Here is a 21759-nt window from a genome sequence, read left to right as displayed (position 1 = left end):
TGCAAATTAACAAATCAATGGAATGAACAGGGACAGATCTCTTCTCCCACCCCCCAAGATAAATCAGTGAATCTCATTTTCTTTAATTCTACAAACTTGACATGCGGTGATACCAGTGCCTGGCATAAGGCAACATGTGCCTAGGAAAGTGATGTAACCTGGCATGAAACCGCTTTTAACAGCTTGAATGCTAGAGGGTGTAGAGTCCTGAAGCACTAAGATGGTAACATCTGTTGGAATGAACTCTGCTGACCTTGCAGATATAACTTGCTATTGTGAGGAAGGAGGTTGTACCCACATGTGGTGTACTTATTTTTATTTCCTGCTGTATCCATTATCTCTCCCTTTCCTTTTGCAGAAAGGTACAGGGGGAGTAACTCTTTCATTACCACCTGCAGGTTATCATGCAGTCCTGTATGACACTTGGCTCTCCGTTAGAGGAAGGGTCCTAGCTTTCAGTGTTGTTTCTTATTCCACAGACAACTCTGTCTGCCTGAGTAGGGATGTGTCTGTCAGTGTCCCATTCCTCCTGTGACACTTTCAGATGATACTGTGCCAGCAAGGCTCTTTGGCACCACTGCCAATGGAGTTGGCACCATACACTCTTCTGAGACACTGAGCATGTAAGATTACTTCTCCAGTGCAATTAACACATTTAAAGGTGACTGGAAATGCTTTTCCTTCAGACAAATACAGATTGTTTTTCCAAATTATTAAGAAAATACATACTCAGACTTAAAAATTACAAATAAATAACATGTTTTAAAATTAATGTTGCAAATCACCTCCCCCTACGCTCACGGTAGTAGCCAAGAGTCAAGTTAAGGGTTCTTCATTTGTCTGCTACAGCCAATGACTTTCTAAGCACCTAAAGCTGTGTAAGGAATATAAATGTTGAGCTTCTTATGATTCTTCTTGCTCTTCCATCAGATATTGTAAGAGGAAAAACAGGAACCTGAGGCTCAGAACTTGAGTCATAGCGGGTAGACCTTTTTAAAAGAATAAATGGACACAAATCAGATGTCAAGAATTATAACATTCATAAACCAGTTGGAGAACACTTCAATCTCTCTGGTCACTCGATTTCTGATCTCAAAGTGACTATCCTTCAACAAAAAAACTTCGAAAACAGTCCCCGTCCCCCCCGTCCTGTTCCTCAGACGTTCTTGTTAAACCCTGGACTTGTGCTGGAAATGGCCCACCTTGATTATCATACACATTGTAAGGAGAGTGATCACTTCAGATAAGCTATTAGCAGCAGGAGAGTGGGGTGGGGGGAGAGAAAACCTTTTGTAGTGATAAACACCCATTTTTTCATGGTCTGTGTGTATAAAAACATCTTCTGTATTTTTCACAGTATGCGTCCAATGAAGTGAAGCTCACGAAAGCTTATGCTCAAATACATTGCTATTTTAGTCTTCTTAAAACAATTTCTCCCAACCACTGATTCATATGCTGTCACTGGTATGTGTCTGTGGCTATTATTTCAAGCACTGCTCCTCTAATCGAATGATGAGATGAGTTTGTATATTGGGTCCCTGCTGCACCACCGCTTATAAACTCTTATTCAGCTGCATCCTTTCTGGAGTATGGCACTGCTCCATGTGAGATCATCCTTTGAAACAGCCTGTGGTATGCTGGAAGCTCGTATGTGCGCACCTGAATGGTCTGCTGTGGCTGGTACGGCTTTGGTCTTAGTCTGGTAAACTAGTATGGCTGCTGGAATTAGCTGACCTACAGTGTCTTTCCTTAGTCCTTCAGTGGGTTGATTTAGGTCTAGGGCATATGTGTGAGAGTTTCCAAATGAATGCCTTCCCCCAAAAAAGCAATGTTCTTTGATTCTGTGAATAAAACCCCAACTTCATTTTGAATAGATTGTGTATGTGTGAATTTAGTGATGGTAGAATGTGTAGACTGACAGTCATGTAGACTGAAGTCCTCTGTTTATCTTCAGAAAAGATAGACCAGCATGCCACTGCTCATGTTGTATCCCCCCCCCCCGCCAATTTCCTCTGTTCTGCCCTGCAATATGTCTGAGTCCTCATCAGGTGGAACCACAGAGAGGGGCAGGAGGTTAGTTCTGTTCCCATGGCTCATTAAGTTTTTATCCCTGTCCTAATACTAACAACTGGGGGACAGTTAATTGCAACAATGATGGTGGCTTCTTTGTGTTTTTTAATGTAGCTATTAGTCTAATGGTAACTGAAGTTATACCAACATCTTTTCATGCTCAGAGACCACCAACAAGTGATCAGATGGAAAGAGCCTTGGTCACAGTAAATCTTAGCTGGATTTGCACCTATGATCCATGGGTGGCAGTAGCCTTAGTTTTTAAAATGCTACTAGGATTACCTTTTTTTAAGAAAGGGGTAGTGTTGTTTGTAACAGTAAGCTGGGCTTGACCACCACAGCATATTTGTTCTCCAAACAGCTGCAGCTGCTGAGTGAAATTCCCTTGTCACCTGACCAGTCCAAGCACTGTGTATAATGCAAAATGACAACAGTCTGGTTGAAAAAGCCCATTTTTGCTAATGCTCACGCAGGAAACAGCAACCCATATGTTCCTTTCTGTGTTCTGAGATTGGTTTCTACTAAATGCCTTTTCTGCATTCTCCCATGCATTAAGAAACGGACATTTTAATAAAGGAGATTTTTTTTTTTTTTGCCAAAAAAAATACCGGGCTGTCTAAAGAGTGTGACAAAACAGAGCTTTACAATGTGGCTCCCAGCCATTCGCATCTTAAATGTTGTCAGGCGTCACCAGTATGATGCTCTGCTCTGTTCAATGATAAGTCAGCTGTGTGTGTGTGCGTGTGTTCCCTCTGTGTGCTGACCCGTCTCTGCGCGGATAGCTGGCACAGCAGAACCCAAGAGAAACCCCGAGGACCACAGACTCCAATAAGGTACGAAGATGCCAGGCCAGGTTTATTGCCAAATGAAACACAGTCTCTAGCTCCCCGGATCAGATGTCTACAGTTCTGCTAGTATATATGTGCTCCCTGACAATGGACCAGCTCAGTCAGTGGTGGGATTCTCCACTGCCACTTATGCCAGACAAAGACATCCACTCGGGTGCATTCCTATACACAGGTACAAACAAGTTACACATCACTCCCGACCTATTGCAGTACAACCGCTTTACGTGCTGCCTCTCTCCCTCTCTTGTGTGAGGAGAGTCTCACTCCCAATCCACTTCTCTGTCCCATTTCTCTTCACACTTGGATTTTGCACACAAAGTTTGACTGGGTCACCTCATATATATCTTGTATTTCCTTTACTACTCCTACTTGCCTGCATTAATGGTGTGGCATGTTTTAATCTATAGTGACTAAATGTTACCATCTGGAGGCTGGAGTTGGGAGTCTCAGTAAATTTCCCATTTAGACAACTTTCATGGTACAAAACCACCACTACAGCCGGCACTAATTGTTAATTATTAGCAGTCACAACATAGGGACCAATGATTTGAAATGTCCATGGAGACTAAACGGCCTTGTCCTAGAGATGTGTCCTTCCAGTTCCGAGTTAAACCAGATAGCTGTTTTGGTGGGATGGAAGCTTGCAGTGCTGCTGCCCAAGCTGCACCTGTTTAGTGGATAAATAAAGGGCTTCATTCTCCAGGGCTGTCCAGCGGCACCTCTCTCCAGCACTGAACTGCGCGCACACAACAGTTTTTAAAAAAGAAAACCCCCAAAACCTTTTAACTCTGATCACTGCAAACCAAAAAGAAAATATTTCATATGACTTCCAGTTTGCAGTTGCACAATGCATAGCTGGAGGCTTTGGCAGCAGCTGTCTTAGAGAAGAGGCTTGAAAATTATCATATTATCGCTCCAGTAATATATTTCATAACATTTTCCTGCTTTCTTTTCACCAGTGCATGATCTGAGTTGCCAGCATTGAATATTGTGATGTGATTAATTTAGGGATTTATGACAAAGGGAATGTAATTTTGTAAGTTGGCTTTCACAATCGGTGCTGCAACAAGAATGAGTTTCTTTAACAATGGGGATTCTATAATATAGCAAATTGCTAGGCGACGCCAGACAAATTGCCTCTTGTTATTTTGCTAACCTAAGAGACTAAAGGTGGCTGCTTTAGATTGTTCAGGATAACTCAGGGAAGTGCAGTAAGTCAGGGAGTTCTCACGCCATCACAGGCCATCAGTGAATAGCTCAATTTTAATTGGTGACAAGCACTAGCATCCTCCATCTGAAATACAGCCTTAATAATCAGCCCGATGCCATCCATAACTGTTTGCATAACACAGTTCTCAACGGAGGAGTGAATGGGTAGATTTAAAAAAAAAAACCACGAAACCTAAGGAGAACTTAATGTCAAGTTTTTTTGCATAAAACACTTTTATTGAGGTTGCTGAATTTGTGTGACATGGTACTTTTATGTCACATTCTATCTTTTATTCTACTTTGCAACATGTTAGTCTTCTGTTCATGCGTGATTATGTTAAAATGATTAGTTATTTTATATGTAATCATCGATACATACAGGAATAATCCAGTTTGGAACGATTAAGAGGGTATTTATGGTAGCAGTGCTACTAGTATGCAAAGTACTGTATAAATGATAAATATTTTTATTTTTAAAGCTGACCTTTTAAATGTTAAAATAAATAAAAATCACCATTAAATCCGTATGCTGAATGCTTCAAAATAACTAGTTAGAGGGACATTTCAGCATGTAATGAATTCAGAACCTTTTTTACTTCTTCTCTTGCAGTCTATAAAGTGTAAAATATTAATTGCTTTCTCCCATTAAAAATAATACAGGTTTATCTGAGCTTTTCCAAATTGATTCTGTTCTCCAGCTGGGCTGTCCACAGCATAGGGTATGCTGGGTCATCTGGTTAAATGCGAGGCAGTAATTTACAGGTTACTAGAATTGGGCTGAGTAAAAGTTTGTTTTATTCAGGGTGGATAAAAATCAATGGATTTAAAAAAAAAAAATCAAAACTCTTTTTTTGATCAAATGTTTTTTTCCTCAAAAAGCATTTCAAGATGATATTAAGATATCTCATCATGGAATAGGGATTATAAATTCTAATTCTATAGTATGAGACAATATATTCATGTAATGTTTAAGAAAAGTTTTGTAAATGTGTTCCAATAGTTCATGGATTGGGGGCCCAATCTTATGGGGTTCCAGGGGCTTCTGTGTAGATTCTTTAGGTTAATCTTTCTATCTACCCAATGGGGCTCAGTCTATACAATACCATCAGAGATGCTTAGTTTTGCAGTTCTCAAACTCTGGATTTGTGTGTCCAGAGATAACATGCTTGTTAACAGCAAAAATGTTTTAAAATAAATAATATATAGAGGTGAGAAATAACAGACCTCACCCCTATTGTCCCTCTGCAAATTTGTGTACACAGAGTCAATCCCTTATCTCTCTCTAAAAGTGCAAAGTTTCAAAAAGTTGAATGAATAGAAGATTGTTGGGGGTGAAATAGATGTGGAGAAGGAGAAGAAGTCTGGAGATAAATGTGAGAAGGAAGGGACAGGCAGTAGAAACAAAAGTGAAACTTTGAGCAGCATATTCCAGAAGTCTTAAGGTTAGGGTTAGGTTAGGGTTACCTGTGGGTTAGGGTTAGGTTAGGGAAGACAGGCATGCTTGCAGAATGCAAGCAGTGCAACAAAGAAATGCAAGGCCTGGTTGCCCATATGAAACAACATCATGAGAAGTGTTCCTTCTCAGGAGGAAGCTGCGTTGAAGATGATGAAAAGAACATGTCTGAACGTGGAGGATCTTCAGGTTGGTAAACTTTTTTAATTTCATACTTCTTTCTTAAGGACTAGCTGTCTTCCTTCTGGACTATTCTTGAATTCTCATGTTTGAACAAAAAAATATAGTTGTTACTCTAGAGTACTATTATTTTAGATGCAGTTGTGATAAAAAATAAATAGCTGAATTAGGCAGATCTTCCTTTTACAATTTCACTTTTAAAGTAGTACTGAGTGTCAGTGAATGCAGTGAGTAATACTAAATGAGCAGTATGATGACAATAATTAAATAACTGCATTGACTTACTTTGTTTAGGAGAATCCATCCTCAACATACAGGATTTGAAGACTATCCACCTTCAAGATCACCATCATTTTCTATAGTTTCAGAGTTATCTGCCAATGATAGTGTTTCGGTCACATCATATATGTCACATAGCCACAGTCTATCACTTGGAGCAAAAAGGAAAAAAAACCTCCATCATCCAGAAACAACCATAGATAAGTTTGTGATAAAAGCCAGCAGATTACAAAAAGAGGTAAAAAAAGATGAAAAAATTGCCCGGTTTGTTTGTGCAACAAACTCTCTCCTTTCTGTGTGATTGAGAACCCACACTTCATTAACATGGTTCAGTCATTAAGACCAGGATACAGTTCACCCAACAGAGCAGATGTCGCAGGCAAATTGCTGGATAAAGTGTATGAAAGAGAAATTGAGCAGTGTGCAAAAGGTCTAGCGGGTGAAATTGTTAACCTGAGTCTTGATGGGTGGAGCAGTGTCCACAATGATCCCATTGTATATGCTTGTGTGACAACAGAAGAAGGGAATGTCTTCCTTAGAGAAACAATTGATACATCAGGAAATGCACACACAGCAGAATACTTACAAGAAGTAGCAGTAAAAGCTATAACAAACTGTGGAAAATAAATTCAAATGTCTAGTACGCAGCTTGGTCACGGACAATGCTGCAGATGTATCCAAGATGAGAAGAAATTATTTAGAAGGGAGTCCCAAGTTAATAACATACGGTTGCTGTGCTCATTTGATGCACCTCCTAGCCAAAGACTTCAGTGTTCCAGAAATAAAGGCTAATGTTGTTGAAATTGCAAAATACTTCCGTAACAACCACTTTGCAGCAGCTGCTCTGAAAAAAGTGGGGGAACCAAGCTAACTCTCCCACAAGATGTGCGATGGAACTCAGTAGTGGACTGTTTTGAGCACTATATCAAGAACTGGCTTAATCTGATGAGTTTGTGAACAAAATCATGAAAAAATAGATGACACTCTCAAAGCCAAAGTTCTCAACAGTGGGCTTAAGAGAAATGTTGAACACATGCTAAGTACCCTGAAGCCTCTTTCTGTAGCCTTGAACAAAATGCAGGGAAATAGCAGTTTTATTGCCGACGCTGTTGAAGTTTGGAAGGAACTGAGTGAAATCTTAAAAAGAGAAACATTCAATGACAGAGTTAAATTACAAGCATTAAGAACACGAATGGGACAAGCATTATCTCCAGCTCATTTTCTTGCAAATATTCTCAATGCCCAGTACCAGCGTCAAACCTTAACTGCTGAAGAAGAGGAGTTGGTATGACATGGACATCCAGCAATCATCCCTCCATGATGCCAACTGTAATAAACTTCAGAGCTAAGGGTGAACCATTCAAGAAATATATGTTTGCTAATGATGTTTTAAAGAAAGTCACACCAGTGAACTGGTGGAAGTCACGCAAGCACTTGGATTCAGAGACTGTTGAAGTGATAATCTCACTTTTAACAGCAGTAGCTCCTTCTGCCAGTGTAGAAAGAATATTTTCTTCCTTTGGACTAATTCATTCCAAACTGAGAAACTGTTTGGGACCTGAAGAAGCAGGAAAGCTTATTTTTCTTTTCCAGATTATGAACAAACAGGAAAATGAAGGTGAAGATGACTGAGTTTGCTGCAGAAGTCAGTATTTTAAGTTTTTCATGTTGACCTAGCTGACATAGTCTATTTAATTTTTGAAAAATTTTGAAATTTTTGAAAAAAATATTTCATTTAACTATTTTAGTTTAAAACCATTTTAAGAAAAACAAACCTGATTTTAAAAAACTTGAATGTTTAAATTCAAAAATTCATATGCTTGTTTTGTTAAAATATTATGTTTGCTGTTGAAGAAAAAATCCAGAATAAATAACGTTTTTGTTTTAGTTAAATAAAACAATTTAAATGTCTGTCTGGTCACGTTCTCCTCCTAATACAGCATGGCAAGAAAATCCTCCAAATATTAATGATTAACCTGTTGAATTGGAGATAGTTCACCTCCCAATGACTTCATAAATATCTGCTTCATTTACCTTTGGTAAATGAAATAACCAGTCAATCATTCATTTTCTGATATAGCTGTAAAACTAATCTGAAAAATTTTCAAAATAAATCTGTTTAAAAATGTATAGTGTGTACCTTCTAAAAATGAAACCTACATCTATCTCTGAGTTGTGAAGAATATGTATTAAGGTTATAACAACCAACAAGAATGCACTTTTATGTAGAAATCCATGATTAAATCGAATCTTCCTGACTAGTGATTTAAATCATGATTTAAATACATTTGGTTTAAATCAAATCCACCCTGGTTTTAATTTTCAGTATGTACTTAATTACTGCTCCTCCTTCAGGTGCTTGGCATTATATACATAATTGTAATACTGGTAAGAATTATTAACAACTATTATTAGTGGTGGTAGGAAATATTTATATTATTGCACACCCAATGGTCCCTGTTAGGGAAGGTGCTATTTCTGATTTGGAAATCAGAAAACAGAACCAAGCAGTCTGGTTTCACTGTCCAAACTGTGTGAAGAGCAAAAAGTAAAACAGAATTTAAACATTCCTTAGATTTCATAATATAACGGTGGTGTCAGTAAAATTAGGGCAGGTAAAGGTTTGGAACTGTATTCTAAGCAACAGAGTAATTTAGTCACACCAACTGAGTCATGGCTTCTCTCTCCACTGCAGAGACTACTGGCTGGTGGTTGTTTTGTGGTCTGAACAAACAAGTAATGTGTATAAGTCTGAAACCACCAATCTATTTTGCTTCGAACCTCAAGTTAGGCCTATTATTATTATTATTTTATTTATTTAATACTGTAGTGCTCAGTGCTGTACAATATGTGGAGGAAGACAGCATCTTGGTGTTACAATCTAAATTAGGTAGTACAGTTCAGATACTGAATTTTAAGAAAAATAGATAATCTAATCACCAGTCCCCTTTTGTATATCTGAGTGTATGTAGCATTTTTGTTTATCATGTACTGTATATAGTTGAAAGTATGCTGGGTAGTATATAGTAAATGGTCTCTGCCAAACAAGTAACCGGTCAAAATCAATACAGAACAAGACAAGACCGAACATACACACGTGGTATGACTATTGTTTCATTAAATCTTGAGCGTTTTTCCATGCTTATGGCACACACAAAGGGTGATTATTAAATCTTATTATATACAATGTTTTGATGCAGCAAAGTAAGAGTGTGCGTTGTCATTTCCTTTTGGTTAAAGAGTGGCTTTACAAACCACAGTATATTGACCATTCTCAATTTAGTAGGGCTTGGCTTATGAGGAACAGGCTAACTGTAAGTCCTTTTCTTAATGTGAATAAGACACAAAGTGAACATGTGTTATATAGTATAATTTTATGAGTGTTCGTTGCTGGACAAACTAATGCTTAATGGACCTAACAAGACTAATTATTGCTTTCTGACTGGATTGACAACTGGGTACCAGATACTTTTCTAGTGCAGCTGCTTCGGCCCTGCATTCTTCATACTGTATGGTTCCAGCTGGTAAACTATTGTGTGTGATAGCAATAAACTTCTTGAAACCACTCTTGTGGTCTGTTCATTGGAGCTTTAAGAATGTGAGGTAAATCATTGGGCTGTTAATTAACACAGTAGTCATTACCCATGAAAGAGGACTGGTTTCAAAGGAGATTCTTCTTTTAATGAGAATAAATGCTGTGACTCAAACCAGTTTGTTTAGTTATTTCCTCATCCTGTGAGATGCTCAGTGCTTCATGCAATCGGACTCAGGTCATCAAATACATTGATTCTTCTTGTTAATCACCAGTGCCATATTTAGGGAAATCTTAAAGCCACTTTTAATCAGCATGTTGGGTTTTTTTGTTTTTTTCCTTCTCCTATCTTATTACCAAAATATTTGTTAGTGAGCAGAAGCTTTTCCCATACAAATCCCTGCTTTCTGCAGTATGTGTGTTTTGTTGATCCAGCATCTGTGACGACAACATAATCACTTCCTTGAATGGTGGAATCAGAAATCTGGCCCCCAGTTTGGTTCATAATGGTTCAGGTTGTTAGCTACTGAAAGTTATTTGCTACCACTTGATGGTTTTTTGATTCGCTTTTTGAAATGAGTTGTAGTTCTGGGTCCAGTTCCTATCAGGTAGGTGTCCATATCACAAAAGCCACTGCTACATGTGGCTCTAATTGTCATGTACATTCACAGCTTTATCCAAAAGATCAAGACAGAATGAGAATGTGCAGACTTAACTCCTTCTAGAGCTCATTGCCACTTGCCAAGGGGTGCTCATTTCTATGGCTATCTAGAAGGCGTCAGTTTCCAGTGCTACCAATCTGTCACTTTTGGGCTTCTGAGGGGAGGTTCTACCTGTTGCTGTTTCTGTTGTGGGGCAGCCCGACTTCTTCCAGTGGAAAATCAGTTTGGCCAGCACCTTTCAGGAGGAATAAACTGTGAAGAAAAGTCTGTTTTTTTAAAAAAAACAGAACAAATACTGCATCATTGAAATAATCTGTCAGGGGTAATGTGCTAGTTAGGAAGGACACACACAGTTTCTCTTCTGGGGTCCTCAGAACATCCCCCTCCCATTGCCTTCCTTAGACATGTCTCTCTTTGAAGCCTGTTGCCCTCCCTTTCTGTATGTCAGCCAGTAGGCCTTGCCAGAGAACAGCAGAAGGAGCATGTCAGGCCAGAGCAAGAGTCAGAGCTCTGTTCTTCCATGTGGCAGCTAGATTACTTAGCCAGCCCTTAATGCTGTTCTTGATCTTTAGGTTTGTCTGAGCATGGCAGGGCTGTCTAAAGGTTAAAATAGATGTTTACGCTTTGTGACGTCTCTCTGCCTGTCAGAAGAACAAATCATTTCATAATTTTCTTCATGCTGACATGAGACTCTGCCTTGTCTATTTTTTTCCTTTATTCTTCCTTTTCATAAGCTTCAGGGGTGTGGAGGGAACTCCAACAAAATAAATGGGACAATAATGAAGATACAGGTGCAGTGGGTTTGATTTCTTCAGTGACATAATAAAGGTCAATAGGCCCATTGTTCCAATCTTGCTGGTTTGTTCCAGAAACTTAATTGGGTCCTTTTTATGCCCAGGCATGAGAATAAGCCAGCTGGGCATTGTTACTTCCCTGTTGTTGGTATGAAAATAGTGAGAACAAATCCGGTAGCAGTGTCCTCTGCTGCTGACAAATCAAGGAGCCATTTGAAAAAAATTATTTATGAAGATTGTAAAGGTGAGAGATGGGGAGGGAACAGGCACTGAGAAAATATGAGTTCCCCCTACACTCCTTTATGCATAAATTAGAAACTTGGTGAGATCCATAGACAGGCTATTATGGATGAAAGCTCTGATGCCCCCTGCTTATCAGGTGATGCACCTCTTTGAGTCTTTTTTTCTGCCTTGGGAAGAATGTGAGGCCTCATGACACTTGCAATGAGTGAAAGTCAATGTTCTCTTGTAGTAGTCCAGAGTGTTTTGTACTATGCTGTCTCTAAGTGCTTTTTCTTTGTTTAATATTTCAGCTCCTGATTATTGGTGGGTCCTTTGGTCTCCGTGAGTTCACTCAAATCCGTTATGATGCTCAAAAACTCCACAGCAAGGTAAGTTAAGTTGTTTGTTGGTTTTTCAAATCTAGAGAGCACCAAAAAAATGGCAAGGACTGGAAAAATAGTATGATTTGGTATTTGTAGCGTTCCTAGCATAGTGTGGCCCTCATCCATGGTTGGGGCTCCATGGGAGGCACACCACAAAACAAATAATGATGATAATGAAACTTTCCAGCTTTTCCGGGTGGCAGGTTGGAGAGCAAAAGTAAGATGAGTGGTGCTACATCTTGCATGGCTAAGCAGAAGCCCCTCTGACTGATTAAAGAGGGGCAGTGATGAGTTACAGTGAAGGCGGGTGATTTTGCCAGAAGGATGATGGTTACAATGGCTCTGTTTAGACCAGAAAAATAGGTGGTGTTTTAAAAGTTGCTAGCTAACATGTTTAAACCAACATGTTTTTAAATACCACTTAGTGCCTAGGATAGACAGGATGTTACTCCTTAAAAAATGGTGTTAAATGGTCCTGGTCAACCCAAGGTGGCAGTGAGGCAGAGTAGGAGGAGCCTAGGGTTGACCAAGACCAGCTAACACACTTTTTAAAAGCATTAAACCATCTCTCATGTTATAAGTGGTGTTTAAAATTTGGTGTTAATCAACATGTATTAGTTAACACATTTTAAAATGTCACTTATTTTCCCAATTTAGACATACCCACTGAGGGTTGCTCTAGTGTCCCTGAGGGAGATAGAGGGCCCTTCCCCTCCCAGTCTTCCCGCATATCTGAAACTTGTACTAAAGGTATGGGGGGAGGAGGGGAAAGAATCTTTCCTGTAATGTAACTGAAAACCCATAACTGGGGGGAAGTAAATGCTCAATAATAGTAAGATATTAGTTATGGAATCTTTCACTGAGTACTGCAGAAAGTGGTGCTGGTGATTCACTGAGTGGCACTCTCACTTCTGAATCATTACTGAATCAATGCCTCAGTTTGTGGCTGTGACTGGGTCCCCGGAGTACAACCTGAACTGTGTGACTGCTGAGCCCTTCAAACCCACCAGCCTGGGCTGCCTCTCACACTGTGATGTTGATGTCAAGTTACAAACCTCTGATAGGCACTGCACTTACACAGACATCCAGAGGCAGGGACACACCCAACTGTGTTACATGAATGATCTTCCAGCCACTCATGAACCGTCAATAGTGAGGCTCTAGGCAGTTCCCCCCCAGCTTTGCACCCCAGAACTGTATTGTCTTGCACTGGTCAGAAGCCTGGCCAGTATAAGTTAATTATGTAGTTCGCCACTCTCTCAATGTGCAATGGACTCTCACTAGCCTTTGTAAACTGAGCTGAGATTTCCCAAGCACTTCAACCAAAACACACTATTTTAGGTAAAATATAAAACAGGTTTATTAACTACAGAAAGATAGATAGATTTTAAGTGATTATTAGTAGGCATAGAGATCAGAGTTGGCTACTTAAGAAACAAAAATAAATTCATAGTCCAAAAAGAAAAGGAGTACTTGTGGCACCTTAGAGACTAACCAATTTATTTGAGCATGAGCTTTCGTGAGCTACAGCTCACTTCATCGGATGCATAGTCCAGGTTCCTCAAATTAAGCAGGATTTGAATCAAGCAGTGTCTCACCCTGACAGATGGTACAAGCAGATTACAAATCCTCAATACACAGACTGGACTCCATTTCCAGCCTGGAACCACTCTTCTGCAGTTCATAAAATTTGTCCTCCGGGTATTGCATTGCGAGGGAGGGGGCAGGAGGAGTGGCCAAGTGATTATGTCACTGTCTCTCTCATTTCCTTTCAGCTTGCTGGAAAGATCTTTGCTGTGATGTGAGTTACTCTCTGAGAATTCTCTAGGATAGTGGATTCTTTTCTTGATGAGCCATTAATGCTGTATGACTATTGATGGCTACTCCTTTGTAACTGAAAGGATGGTTGTGGGTGTTCCCACCTCACAACATATTTCAGTTACACATACAGTAATGCTTCATAATTTCACATACAATGATAGTACATACAATCCAACAGGATATTCAACAGATCAAGACTTTTTGAATGGTAGCTCACAATATATACTTTATACAAAACATATCATACTCATATCACCATGGTGAATATGGTGGTTCCAGAGTGCTACTTTGAGGTAGAGAGTGTCATAGTGGTGCACAGTCATTCTGCTGCTGACTTTCCAATGAGATGTAGAAATGAGCTTTTAACCCTTTGTAATCATTAAAGATTCCATGGCACTTTTTGTAAAAATCATTGGATTATTTTAAGAGGTGAAGAACAGAACTTGGTGGGTTAATGTAGCTATACAGCACCTTAGCTCCATTCCGATCCTTGGCTGCTCTAGGCCCTGGAAAAGCCCTTGTAACTCAGATGACTCTGGGGTCAAACACAACCTCCCTGGGCTGTCATTTGGGAGGCAGCTCAGCGTCTCTGCAGCTCTGCATGGTACGGTCCCGCCTCCAACATACCTCCTGTATCAGGTTTTGCAAGGGGTTCTTGAAAGACAGACTTACAGCTGTGCCTGCATTGGAGGGATCCTCTGTCAGTCGGTCCTAAGCTTTTATGGCCTCTCCACACCTCTCTGCCCCTTTTATCAAATACAAAGGGGTCACGGCAGGGGTGAGGATCTCACCATTGTATTCACCTCACTGTCTTCACCAAATGCTGACAGTTAATTTTGGCCTCTGTAATGTCCAATACTAGTTCTCTGGTCCATAAAAAGGGTGGGATAATTAATGTTTGTGATACTCCTTGTCCCCATTTTTCTAATAAGTGAAAGCATCAATGAATCACACAGTAGTACAGGAAGGCTGAGGGGAAGCTTGGACACAGAGGAGTGTCCACCTGAGCTCAGGAATCTGAGAGCGGACAGCTGGATTCTACTGAAATCTGTATTAGTTAAGGCAGATGCATCTCTCTCTTGTGTTTTTTCCCATATAATTTTATTCAGAAGTAGAAGATAGTTACACAGAACAATATAGTTTCTGTAGAGGATTAAAAACACAGATCTAGGACTGGTTATGGACAAACCGGTCGTAACAATGTACTCCATTGGTTTCTGTTTTTATGTCCATAAAAAAATAGTATTAAGAACCATTTTAACGTATAAACTAAGAAAGGAGAAGGGATACAATCTATTGCAACCAATGAAAAAGAAGCAAACCTTTTTTAGAAGGAACAAAAAAATTCAAGAAAAGAAAACTAAATTTATATAGTATAAAATCCATTGACAAGCCTAATGATTATAGCATCTGTTTCATTTGTCACTCATTAATTTTGTTTGTATTACAACAGAATAAGCTGTTTTTGTAAAGCATACCTAGAGTGCAAGTCTTCATCAGGAGAGCAAGTTGTGGGTAGGTGACTATTTACAAATGTAAATAAACATAACAAAATTATTAGGACTTTTTTGCAATTTCTCCCCTGGAAGAATAATAACCTGCACTTGCCTTCCGTATGAAGATCTTAAAACTCTTTAAAAACATTTGAATTAATTAAGCCTTTTGTGTTGTATTTAGATGGAATATGTGGTCCCAAAGAGTCAAAGGTATTAATATGACATTGTAACTGTCCCACCTTAAACAATTTTAAACAAGGTTTGGGGTTGGGTATACAGAGATCTCAGCCTGCTTAGAACTGTGGCATACACATTAGGAAATTCATGCCAGAGGTTAGAAATTTATTAATTGAAACACCCAAAAAGGCAAGAATCAAAAGGCAAAAAGTCTTACAACTGAAATTGAGTGATTATATAAAAACTATCAGTCTCTCTCTCTTTAGAGGTTAGAGTGGTTAGAATCTCTTCTTCTGTCAAACATTCCTTGGTGGGGAAGAAAAGATTAATTCTGTTCAGTTTTGATTCAGGTATAATAGTCACTGTCTGGCTTTTGACAAGACAGACTAACAGAATGGGAGAAAAAGATAGGATAGTAATGATCTGAAGATATAGGGTGGTCATGGACAGTTGCTTTGGGCTGGCAGGTGAGTCAACGATATCCGTTGATCTGCATCTGGCTCACCTTCCTGGTCAGGGACATTGTGGTCAGATTCTTCTCCTTCACTGGTCCTTCTCAGGCTAAGCAGAGCTGAATGGTGTGTCTCATCTCACCATGCTGGTGTTGTGCAGTGTAACTGATTTCAGGATCAGGTGAAAAGCCGAGAGAGAGAGGACAGGAGGAAGAAAGTTGGGGATGTAAAGGGACATACCAGGAAGGGGAATTCAGAGCAGTGTCTCACAGGTATCAGGTTTGGGTCCTTGCTGGTACAGTGGTGATGATCAAGCATCCCCAGGGGAGTATCAGGGTTTGGTGTCATAGCAAAATCTTTCTGTCACAACTGTGGTGTTGGTAAAAGGTCCTCCCCCGCCCCCTCCCTCGGACCTCTCTCTAAGGGCTCCAAAAAGATGTGATGGGTGGAATAGCGCATTCTCGCATTATTTTGTCCACCAATTAGGTCTAATGTCCAAAGAGCCAATTTTGTTCCATTGATTTCCAGTCCCCTACTCGTCTTGTTTACCATTCATAATCTTAGCACTGTCCTTGAGTGGTATCAGTAGACCCTCTCTATTTATTTAAATTAATTCAATTTTTTGTCTCCTTCTTAAATCTTTTCTTAAATAATTTTATGTAACAAGTCATTGTAACAATTCACAAACCTTTACTCACTTTTCACCAGTTAGACTCACAACTAAAAGTTGCTCTGCTAGGCCTCAATTACAACAAGGCTCACAATCCCATCCTGAGGTAGGGCAGCATTATTATCTCTATTCTACAGATGCAGAAATTGAGGCTTATAGAAATTAAGTAACTTGGCTACGTTCATATAGGGGCTTTGTGACAGCGGTGGGAATAGAATCCAGGAGCTCATTTCTTCCCACCTTTATCTCAGCATGGAGATGCATAAGGCCAGGATACTGTGAATGGGAGCATTGCATACTAAGAGCTGTAATCTCAGTTGGGTCCACTTTTGATTGTATTCACAATGAAGCAGCTACAATCTTCTCCATTTTGTGACAATTGGTACCGCAATTTGGTCTCTTGGCAATTTTCTGATGCAGCCCTTGGTTAGGCATGGTTTGGGCACCTCTGTTGGAGGGTCTCCCTCTCTGCGGCACAGTAAATTTTTAATCCTAAACTGTAGCACCAGGGTAGTCTCCTTATCCTGAATAGGATTTGTCTACCTGTTTTGTTTTGTGTTTTCCAGTGTGACCACCACTGTTGCTGAGCTAACCGGAAGCCAGATCAGAGTGAGGGCTTTCACTCCACAACAGTATTTGGGAGGAGTCTGCAATAGAGCAGCTGGCCTTGGTGCAAGAATAATGCAACTAAGCACCACTTTCTTTTCTACTGTTGTGGTTTAATGAACAGAAGACCCCATTAAAGACATTCCTAAGTTATTAATACCTTTCTAGCTTGTTGTCCGATACCAGGAGTTGGGAAGAAGGTTAGTGTGTGACATTTGTGCATTTGATAACGTATTGCCATGCCAGCTGAAATGATGGGCTGAGCAGTAGTGTCAGTGTGTGTCAGTTCAATGGCTGTTAATGTCCCAACAACAGATGTTATAGCTATTTAGAGTAACTTCTTTGGGTTTCAGAGAGTAGTAAAAGCCCATCCTTTTCCTCAGCAAAAACACATTTTAGAGTGAGCTGAGCCATTTAAATTACCCAGGAACCAGATAACTAGATTACTCACATTATGTCAGTACCCTGAACATTCCAATTTGTTTATTTACCATGAGCCATATGTTGAGGTCCATAATCCTGCAAACTCCAACTGAAACCAATGGGAGTTATGCTTGAGTAAGGACTTGAGGATTTGGCCTCCAGAACCGAAAACTTCCATTGACACACACACAATTTTTTGCAATAAAAACCCAGATGGCATTTAAATTGAACTCCTGTTAGGTTGCCTAATCATTCCCTCTTCTGGGAAGATTAGAAGCAAAGCAAAATTACTAATAGAAAAATAAATATCTTTATGCAGAAGTCCTATAGAATTTAATGGAGATGAAAGCAATAGCTTTGTATAGAAATTACTCTTAAAAACCCTATAGACTTTGATAGAAAATGAGATCCTTTCTAGATCATTTTTATTCCAACCAATATATTCAGTTCAATAGTGAAACTTACTCCTGCTATATAATTCTGCTGAATCCTTTAAAAACTTTATAGAGAAAAATTATTCTTCTCTATTAAATTCCAGAAAACTTTTCTGTAAGGACAGGAATTTGAACCTGAATCATTTTTAATAGATGGGTACTGTAGACATCCAAACCATGACATACATTCTCTGAAGATCAAATTTTTGGACATCGAAACAGGAGACATAGGAGTATCTTTCACAGCTGTCCTGTTGGCCATTTAGTTACTATACTGTGCTGTGGGAGATCCAGCTGTGATTCCAAATGCCCCATTCTATTCTATATAGGTTTTTATACCATGTACATCACCATTGTAGCTGAGCACCTTCCAATAGTGCATCAAGCAATGTTTCTACTCATCTGTCACATGTGTGTTCTATGTGGTTCCACTGGTTATTGCCCCTGTAAAGGTCAGCAGCTCTACTGCAACTCCTCCCAATGCTATTGTGGAGTGAAAGCCCTCGCTCTGATCTGGCTTCTCCTTAGCTCAGCAACAGTGGTGGTCATACTGGGGAAAAAAAAAAAACCAAGAGGTAAACAAATCCTATTCAGGATAAGGGGACTACCCTGGTGCTACACTCTATGATTAAAAATTTACTGTGCATCACAGTGGGAGACCTTTCAACAGGGCAATCTGGAGGGAGTAGTTTGCTGTAGAACTTCACTAGATGTCAGTAAAAAAACCATTTTTACTTATATACTGTGCAGTGAGCTTTGTAGAGAGTATGGGTTTTTCTCCCCGTCAGAATAGCAGGAAAGTGAGCCGGTTTAATAACAGGTCTAATTCCTTTAACACATACTTCTTCAGGAAGGCATTACCATTTTCATGAAGTATGTTTTAGGATGGCAAAAACATTACTTTCTTAACACATCTGTTCTTTTAAAAAAAATCAACTTCCCCTCCTTTTTAGACCCATGCTTGATCAGGACGGGTTCTTATATCCTACTGAAGTCCATGAGAATTAAGCTTATGCTGAAATTTGAAGCACATGTGTAATTATTTTCTGAATTGGGACTTTAGAAGAATAAACTTCAAGGGCTCTAACAGGCATACTCCATTGTCAAGTACCTCTTTTAAATGAGTTCCTTTGCATATCTGCATTGCCTAGCTGCACAAAAGATAATGGGCCAGAACTTCTTGTATGTGGGGTCATTACTTTTGCTGCATTGTCAGTGTAATCTGGTCCCAGCTTCAGTTAGCTGACTCATGGGGGAACCTATCAGTGCAAAGGTGGTCCTCCAGAAGCATAGAGCTAATGTAAAAGGCTCTTATACCACTCCCCTTCTTTGCAGCTCGTGTGGCAGTGCAAAGGGGTGTTGTTGGAGGCATGGGGACGTAGCCAGGGTGCTCCTGCGCCGTGCTTATCTTCGGCTGTATTTTTATCTCCTGGGATTGTTTGCTGTGAAAGAAAATTAGAGCAGCCCTTAGGTTTCCCTATAACTTGGCAGAAGGGAACTGGTGCTGTATAGAACGTTAGCATGATTAAGAGAGTGTAAACGTGAAATTTATGCCATATTTGCACCTTCTCCCAATTGCTGACTTGTACTGTGTGCACTTAGGCTTTAGCTGTGAATCTGACACATACATTAAAAAGCAACCTTTTAATAAAAAAATTATGAAAAATGACTCTGGGAGAACAGCGTCCAGGCTAAAAGATGTTTTTTCAAACTGCTAGCCCTGCAAATTCGTGCTGGGATCTGGGGATGGTTTCTTACATATAGTCACTAGTAATAAAGATTGTCTTCAGTGACACGTGTTTCTCCATTGCCTTCACAAGGCTTGTGCAAGTGTATCTGATTAACCCTATAATTAGTGCTTAGGAAATCTGTTGATGCACAAAAAGGAATGGAATTTCAGATCACTCTCTCTTACCTGTGTTAGCTCTGTAGGGATAGCGGGAATGCAAAATTTTTTTTGGGGGGGGGGGGTCACTAATGAGCAGATATGTCTTTGAAAACACATTTTTACAGTCATTTTTCAGAGTGGAACGTTAGGTACCTTTGTATACCCTAAAAAAGATCAAGCGTTTTAACAATAGTAGCCAGATACCAATGATGGGAAAATTAGAAATGCATAAAAACAGATTTTGAAAATATGTCCGACAAAAATTAGCAGCAAAAGGAATTTTGTAGAGAGGTTTGTTAGATTAACAAAGAGTACTTGCAGATAAGATAGCATATGGTACAATCAACATTTAAAGATTTCTGTTTTTAGAAGGAAATATGAATGAATTTTTCATAAATTATACCCACTTTGTGGAGACAAGGAAAAGAGAGAGTTTTTGAAGCTCTGCCTTATATAACATTTCCTTTCTCTCAGCTGATACCCTAAGGGCATTCAGTTTAAATCCTGCACTTCAGGCTGTTTAAGTGGTTTGTAACAGGACAGGTACAGCATATTAAAGAGGCTTTACAAAGGCACCTTGAAGAATTGTCTTTTAATATTTTAAAGATGGGTGTCTTACTTTTCTCGCTCCCTTTCCCCTACCCGTCACAATTTTATTTTATCTGAGTCATCAAATTCTGCTGCAGCAGAGCTCCAGAGTAAAATCCTACTGCGGGTTGTGCTATTTGTGAACAACACAACAGTCCACTTTTTGGCCTCAAAGGAAAGCACATGTGCCTGTTTTTTATTTCCTCTAGATTAAAATGAGGGTTAAGAGCATCAACTTCCTTGATGAAAAAGGCAGGCTGAACAACTCTTGTCTTTCTCAAAATGCCTTGTGCTGGAGTATTGTGAAGTTGTGGCGTTCATGGTCCGGTCTGCCTAATTCCTTAGAGAGATCTACACTTGCTTACATGTTTAGAAGGGGATCACTTGAAGGGCCAGAAATGCATGAAAAAGTGCACAAAAAGGTGCAGCAAGTTCTTTCCTTCATACCATTGGAGCTACAGAAAAATCAAGGTGTAGCAAAGCTCAGGGGACTTGGCTTTAAAAGCTCCTTTTAGAGAGCTACGTCCTGCTGTTTCTGATCTGGGAAAGATGCTTGGACAGTGCTCGGAATCTGTTAACCTTCAGGGCATGCTGCAAGGCCCACCTTTTCTCCAAGGCATTTGGGGAGGGTTGAAGGTCTTATTTCATGTATTGGAACATATTTATTATACACCGGAAAGAACAGTCCATTGTATTGAAATGTTACTGTGAAATTAAATGTATTGGCTAGGTGCCCAGAGCTTGGGAAGGGGGCCTCTAGTTTTGTTTATATAAATCAATGTGCACCTAGAAATGAAGCAGAATGTGAGGGCCTAGAAAGAATTGATTAATTGCATGAGAACTTTTTTTTTTTTTTTTAAGATGAGGGCTGACAACCCCTGCTATTTCACGATGGCCGATGTATGTGAGAAAATATATACACATTTAACTATTATGCCAAACAGATAGAGGGTGCTCAGGTAGCAGCCAAAACACCCTCCACCTATCCTCTATTTCAGACTCTTAGGGCAAATCTAGCAATAAACTAAGTAGGGGGCAAATAAACACTCTCATTTGTGATCTTCAGCTTAGTATATTTTTTAAAATTGAGAGAAATAAGAAAAATAGCACCCACTAGTAAACTGACCAGGTCACAGTTAGAAGGGTCATAAGTTTTTTTATCTTGGAACACGAGTTGATCCCGTCCCCATCTATGGTATTGCTAATCTGGATGCTTATGGCAGGGATTCTCAATTTCTTTCATAATATGGACTGAAATTTAATAAATTGTATCATGAACACTTCCTTTCCCATTTCTGATTGTACAGACCACCTACCTTTCTATTCCTGACCACATAACACCCCTGCAATTACAGCAGATGTTCACATGGAAAAATAATAGTAGGGAAGAACTTAATGTATTTTTAGCCTGCCTCAATGCAATTTGACAGCTGGAAATAAGGAGGAGTGCTGACACCACTTGACCAGCAGTTCTTGTCAGATCACCAGTGCTCTATGGCTCACGTTTTGAGAACTGCTGCCTTATAGGGTTTTATATGCTATTTTCTGAAACATGAGCTTGGCTGTTGTCAG

General features: G+C 39.6%; 1 protein-coding gene across 1 annotated transcript in view; it reads left to right on the top strand.

Annotated features, from left to right (window-relative positions):
* The window catches only part of COX16 (cytochrome c oxidase assembly factor COX16), a 54865-nt gene that overhangs the window by 10004 nt on the left and 23102 nt on the right, over positions 1-21759 (top strand). The window contains exon 2 of the mRNA XM_048853181.2: positions 11561-11638. Within this exon, the coding sequence (XP_048709138.2) occupies positions 11561-11638 (78 nt within the window). The remainder of the gene's footprint in view (positions 1-11560; positions 11639-21759) is intronic.

This window comes from Caretta caretta, chromosome 6 (assembly GCF_965140235.1).
Source record: "Caretta caretta isolate rCarCar2 chromosome 6, rCarCar1.hap1, whole genome shotgun sequence".
Classification (NCBI taxonomy): Eukaryota; Metazoa; Chordata; order Testudines; family Cheloniidae; genus Caretta; species Caretta caretta.
The sequence above is the reverse complement of the archived record's forward strand: the minus strand, read 5'-3'. Positions and strand labels throughout refer to the sequence as shown.